Genomic DNA, 6,065 nt, shown 5'->3' with positions numbered 1-6,065 from the left:
AGCCCCCCGGCTGTGCCCTCACCCTCCCGTGCTGTCCTTCCAGGTACATCGAGAAGTCGGCAGAGGAGCTGGATGAGGAGGTGGAGTACGACATGGACGAGGAAGATTACATCTGGCTGGACATCATGAACGAGCGGCGGAAGACCGAAGGCGTGAGTCCCATTCCCCAGGAGATCTTTGAGTATCTGATGGACCGGCTGGAGAAGGGGGCCTACTTCCAGAGCCACAACAAGGGGGATCCGAACGCCTTGGTGGACGAAGACGCCGTCTGTTGCATCTGCAACGATGGGGAGTGCCAGAACAGCAACGTCATCCTCTTCTGCGACATGTGCAACCTGGCTGTGCATCAGGAGTGCTACGGGGTGCCCTACATCCCCGAGGGACAGTGGCTCTGCAGACGGTGCCTGCAGTCACCCTCGCGAGCCGTGGACTGTGCCCTCTGCCCCAACAAGGGGGGGGCTTTCAAGCAGACGGACGATGGGCGCTGGGCACACGTGGTCTGTGCCCTCTGGATCCCGGAGGTGTGCTTTGCCAACACCGTCTTCCTGGAACCTATCGACAGCATCGAGCACATCCCGCCTGCGCGCTGGAAGCTGACCTGTTACATTTGCAAGCAGCGCGGCTCTGGGGCTTGCATCCAGTGTCACAAAGCCAACTGCTACACCGCCTTCCACGTCACCTGCGCCCAGCAGGCCGGGCTGTACATGAAGATGGAGCCCGTCAGGGAGACGGGCGCCAACGGTACTTCCTTCAGCGTGCGCAAAACCGCCTACTGCGACATCCACACACCGCCGGGCTCCGTGCGCAGGCTTCCCGCCCTCTCCCACAGCGAGGGGGAAGAGGAGGATGAGGAGGAGGAGGAGGAGGGGAAGAGCTGGAGTTCTGAGAAAGTCAAAAAAGCAAAAGCCAAGTCTAGGATCAAGATGAAGAAGGCGCGGAAGATCCTGGCAGAAAAACGAGCCGCGGCACCCGTGGTTTCTGTGCCCTGCATCCCACCACACAGGTACGACCTGCGAACCTCCCTAGGCCGTGGAGAAAATTCTCCCTTTCTCTGTGCCTCGTGTCCCCATTTCCACGTGGGTGTTATCTTGTTCCTCTCCTTAGCTTTTCACACATGTACTTTCTGCTTTGTTCTTGGAGGGAGCTGTTGGTGGTTTCCTCTGGGAGTCCTGTGGAGCGGCAGGGTGATGCGCTGCCCTGCAAAGGTGCCTGGGCACTCAGCGGGGCAGGAAATGGCTGCTGTTATTTCACGGCAGAGAAAGAACTTGGCCGGATGCGTCAGGAAGCAGCTGGGGGTTCCTAGTGCTCCTTTCCTGCCGTTCTGACGTCAGGTGCTGGAGTGAACCGGGGAGGGAGGAGGGGGCTGCTCTCCTTTCTGCCGAGGTTTGTTTTCTCCCAGGGCCGTGCCGAGGGATAGAGGGACAGTCCTGCTGGGAAGTACAGGAGCAATTCTGGCCTGGGAAGTAGGCTAACCCAGGGTTGTTTGGGCTCTGGAGCGGACAGGTCTTGTGTCCGGCTCCCGTGGGGATCCCTGTGCCCTGCTAAGCACGGCTCATCCATCCCAGCAACTGCTTGCCACTCCCTGGCTTTCCTCAGCCTTCCATGCAGCTCTGCCTTGGTCCTGAGATTGGCTTCACAGCACGAGGGCAGCGGCGGTGCTGCCAGGAAGATACTTGAGGCTCTGCCAGGGGTTTCTGTCACGTTCTGACCCTGAGGGTTCACAGAAGGTGCAAGCACTCTGCAGTTACAGCCGTGTGTCTCATTGTTGGGCTGGTGTGCAAATCCCCAAACACAAACATCTAAGAGCCTTGCCAAAGTTTGTCAGTGTAGTTTATAACTCTGGGTGTTCTCAGCAGCGTGCAAAAGCACGTAGAAGCATCCTAGGCAGGATGGTTTTGGATCTTGCTGTCACCCTGCAGCAGGCATCGCACGGACGAAGCGGAGGTTGGGCATGGGGTGTTTCTGAACCACCACCCCTGAGCTGCTGAGCTCTCCTCCTCCCCGCAGCAGGACCTGTGCTGGGGGTGTAACCGTGTGAGGCCCCGGTGCCGTACCTGATGGCCCATCGAGCACAGGAGTGGGACCACCGCTTCCCTGCAGACCCTCGAGACTGTCGCGGCTCCTGCGTGGCCAGAGGGGAGCACGCAGAAGCCGTGAGCTGTGCTCTCTGGGCAGCGTTGTGGTGACTTGTGGAGGCAGGTCTCTGCTGCAAGGCTGCTGGCTTTCTGTCACGATCTGCTCACGTCCCAACCTTCTGTTATTGCTCACCTGGGGTTCGCTCTGGAGCCAGAGCCTCTTTTCTCCGGTGTGGGCGCGTTGGCAGGCAGTTTGGAGGCTCTTGCTGCTATCGTTGCACTCGCAGCGGAACCCACACTGAGCAAGAAGCTGTTAACCTCTCCCCAGGCCTTCCTGTTGGGATTAATTATTCTTCAGGGGCTGTTGCCAGAAGGCCAAATGTCTTCCTGTGGGAGCTGTGCTTGGCCGGTGGTGGCACATGGGGCCGCTCTTCGCAGCCTCTGCAGCTCAGGCTGACGCAGGTCGGGTCATCCCCTGCGGAGAGCTGGAACCGTGGGACGTGGAGATGCAGGGGCTTCGTCCCTGCGGCTCCCTGCTGGCAGGGCATCTCCCTCCAGCCCAGGCTTGCAGCCATTGCAGACAGGAGGAAATCTCCTTTTGTGGTGTTTTGGGCTGCTTGGGGTGGTCCTTCCTTAGCTCGGGTAGGAGCCCTGCTGTGCTTGTGCCTCTCGTCCTCTCCTCATGCTGTGCCAGCTTCAGTCGAGTTACCGGCTCCCTGGGGCTCGAGTCAATCTGGTAACTTTTGGCCAGGGCCTTTGTCACCACGGGTGGCCCTCAGCGGGTAAATAATGGGTCTGGGACAGCAGCGCCGTAACGCTGGAGGTCTTGGGGACTGTGGGAGCCGTTCAAGGTCCAGCCCCCGATGTGGCCGTGTTGGACCCTGACCTGGTGCAGCCAGCCCCAGGCTTTTGCCCAAAAGTTGTCAGGAGGTAGAAGGGAGAAGTCTATTTCGGAGAGACAAGCCGGGATGTTTCCTGGCCATCTCGGGGTGCTGCTGCCCTGCATGACTTAGTGTTACAGAAATCCCTGCCACAGGAAAGGCTGCCCTCCACCCGAGGAGCTGCTCTTGGGGGGACTTGCTGCGACATTCCCCCAGGCAGGGCTTCTCCTGCCGTGGCCAGGCTTGCCTTGTTGAAGGCTTCTGTGTTTCCTCTCCCTTCTTCAGGCTCAGTAAGATTACAAACCGTTTAACCATCCAGAGGAAGAGCCAGTTCATGCAGAGGCTGCACAGCTACTGGACTCTGAAGAGACAGTCCCGCAACGGCGTCCCTCTGCTCCGCCGCCTTCAGACACACCTGCAGTCACAAAGAAACTGCGACCAGGTGAGGGCTGCTCGTTGGGGTGCTGCAGGGCATCCCGGCTGCGCACGCATGTGCTTCCTACACCTTCAGAGCCCTGGGCTCAAAGCCTTTGCTGCGTGCGGTGCCTGCAGGCACAGAGGGGAGCCAGGGTTATGAGCTTCTGGGTGAGGAAAGGGCAGCCCCAGCTGCTTTCGCTGCTTCTCCTTCCCTTCCACTCTCGGCTTTCAGAGGTTTGCCAGGCAGCGACGCCGCTGGCAGCCTGCCACGGGAAGGGAATCCTGCTCTCTCATGCTGCCCCACAGAAGTTAGCTCCTTCCTCCTGCCTGCATTTAGCTGGTGGCGATGGCAAATCGGTCAGAAATGGCTCTAGTCTAAGGCTGCTGTGTCAGCGAGCGTAGAGGGCGATGGCCGGAGATCTCCAGAAACAGTCTGGAAGGAACCAAGGCCTCACTTCCAGTTTCTGAAACTGCTCCAGGAGCGCTCCCTGTGGGTGCTGCTTCCAGCCCACTGTCTGCCTCAGCACTTAGTCAGCGCTTCACAGATGGGAAGTCTCTGGTGCCAGAGAGGAACATGTTTCTTCTGGCTCCCCGTCTGAGTCTTTCTGAGCCCTTTGAAGACTGTAATCGAGCAGAGGTTTCTCCTGCCTTTGCCCGCTCTCATTTTTATTTGCTGGAGAAATGTTGAGACTACTTCTGCGCACCTTTGGCTATGGCAGAAGAGAAGTTGGCGTTTTTTGATGCTCCAGCAGTGAAAGCAGCCAGAGCCATGTTCCCTTTTTGCCCTGTTGCCCTTTGCCGGAGCTCTGAGCAGCTGCACAGCCCCTGGGATTGTTGATCTGTGCTCTTGGGCAGCTGCAGGCTGTTGGTCATGTTAGGAAGAGTGTTTCCAGAGGCTTGGGATGTCTGCCTCCTGGCACCCTAAGGGCTTGGTGACCAGGGAGCAGGCACTGGGCTCTGTCCAGAGGTCAGCTGTTTCTGAGTCAGTGGCCTTGGTTACAACAAGGGAACCGGGACCTTCACTGAGCCAGTGGGTCAGGCACGCCGGTTCCCTGTGCTGGGGAAGAGCCCTGGCGCACGGTCAGGAAGGTGGAGATGGGAACACACCTCCTGTCAGCTCATGGTCTCTGATGTTCCCGCAGAGAGACACTGAGGATAAGAACTGGGCCCTGAAGGAGCAGCTGAAGTCATGGCAGCGCCTCCGCCACGACCTCGAGCGTGCACGCTTGCTGGTGGAGCTGATACGCAAGCGGGAGAAGCTCAAAAGAGAGACGGTAACGATTGTCTGCCCCTCCTTGGGGAGCTGCTGGGGTGGGCACGAGTGTGGGCTCCTCAGAGGGCTGTGGGGTGTGTGCTGGGGTCCCCTTGGCCGTGCCGCGTCCCGACGGTGCTGAGCAACGGTGGCTGCTCTGCCAGGCTGAGCTGGGACGTGCAGGAGCTGGAGCCGGTGTTACACCTCCGCTCCCCAGAGACAGGGTAAGGTGCAGTCCCTGTCCCTCACGTGAGCAGAGGTGTCACTGTCCCACGGGACTGCACCTCTGATCCCTGGGGACTGTCCCTGCCGCCTGGCTGCCGGGCAAGGGGCTAAGCCCCACTCCGTTCCTCTGTTCCAGATCAAAGTGCAGCAGGTGGCACTGGAGATGCAGCTGACCCCCTTCCTCATCCTCCTCCGCAAGACGCTCGAGCAACTGCAGGAGAAAGACACGGGGAACATCTTCAGCGAGCCGGTCCCTCTGTCTGAGGTAACAGAAATCTACGAAGTAAGAACCCCCTCCCCCAGATTTCTACTTCACTCCAGCCTGTCCCTTGCTCATGCCAAGGGCTGCCCAGTGCTCTCTCTGGTCCGGAAGCTCCCCTGAGCAGCCTGGTGCTGGCTCACACATCCCAGAGCCCCTCACCCAAGGGGGGTGTGCAGTGATGCCCCTCCTGGGTGGGCTGAACACCGAACGCTGAGCTGGTGCTGGCCGGGAGCACAGCACCCGGCTCCTCTGCACGTGTTGCTGGTGACTCCCAGGGTCTGTGAGTGCTGGGGTCTCCCGCTGGGAGAGGCAGGATGCCAGGCCTTGGCAGGCGGCACACTCTTACCCGTCCTCTCGTGAAGGCCTCTGCCAGGTGACAGACCGGGCACAGCACAGAAATGGGTTTGTCCCCGAGACTGGTCAAGGGAAACGACTCCTGAGACCGTCATCGAGTCCCTGGCTGGGGAGGTGGGGAAGGGCGGTGCTGGCTCTGCGTGGCGCTGGCAGCGGCTCGGCATGGAGGTGTCTCTGCAGAGCTGGGGAGGAAGCTGCCTGCTCCCACCTGCACCATTGCTGCCGCCCGGACGGTTCTGTTTTACCAGCCTGCATTCCCACTCACCCCTGGGGGCTGCGCTTGCGGCTTCCTCCCCCGGGGAACGCCGTGTAGCGTTCTGGATCCCAGCTGCCTGCAGACAGGAGGAGAGGACGGGATGCTGGCATGTGTGCTGGAGCCTTAAAACACTTCAGAGCGCGTCTGCTCTGACAGGTTGAGTACAGCACATGGCTCCCTGCTCCGCAGGCGTTACTCAGGCTGCAAAAGCAGGCGGCATTCCCCGATGTGCATTTGGGCAGAACGCAGGGAGCGATACATGATTGCTCTAACAGCCGTTTTCTTGGAGCAGGTAGTGCTAACCGATGGCTCCCGGGCTCTTAGCTCTGGCTCTTTCCCCGTG

At 60.0% G+C, this 6,065-nt stretch overlaps 1 protein-coding gene across 1 annotated transcript in view; it reads left to right on the top strand.

The window, feature by feature from the left end:
• Positions 1 to 43: 43 nt before the first annotated feature.
• Positions 44 to 6,065, top strand: part of BRPF1 (bromodomain and PHD finger containing, 1) — a gene marked incomplete at both ends in the record, with an annotated part of 9,826 nt that continues 3,804 nt past the window's right edge. Inside the window, 4 exon segments of the mRNA XM_010078717.1 lie at positions 44 to 1,003; positions 3,242 to 3,398; positions 4,516 to 4,647; positions 4,987 to 5,124. Coding sequence (XP_010077019.1) covers positions 44 to 1,003; positions 3,242 to 3,398; positions 4,516 to 4,647; positions 4,987 to 5,124 — 1,387 coding nt within the window.

This window comes from Pterocles gutturalis, unplaced genomic scaffold, assembly GCF_000699245.1.
Source record: "Pterocles gutturalis isolate BGI_N339 unplaced genomic scaffold, ASM69924v1 scaffold14093, whole genome shotgun sequence".
NCBI lineage: Eukaryota > Metazoa > Chordata > Aves > Pterocliformes > Pteroclidae > Pterocles > Pterocles gutturalis.
This window is presented reverse-complemented; position numbering and strand designations above follow the sequence as displayed.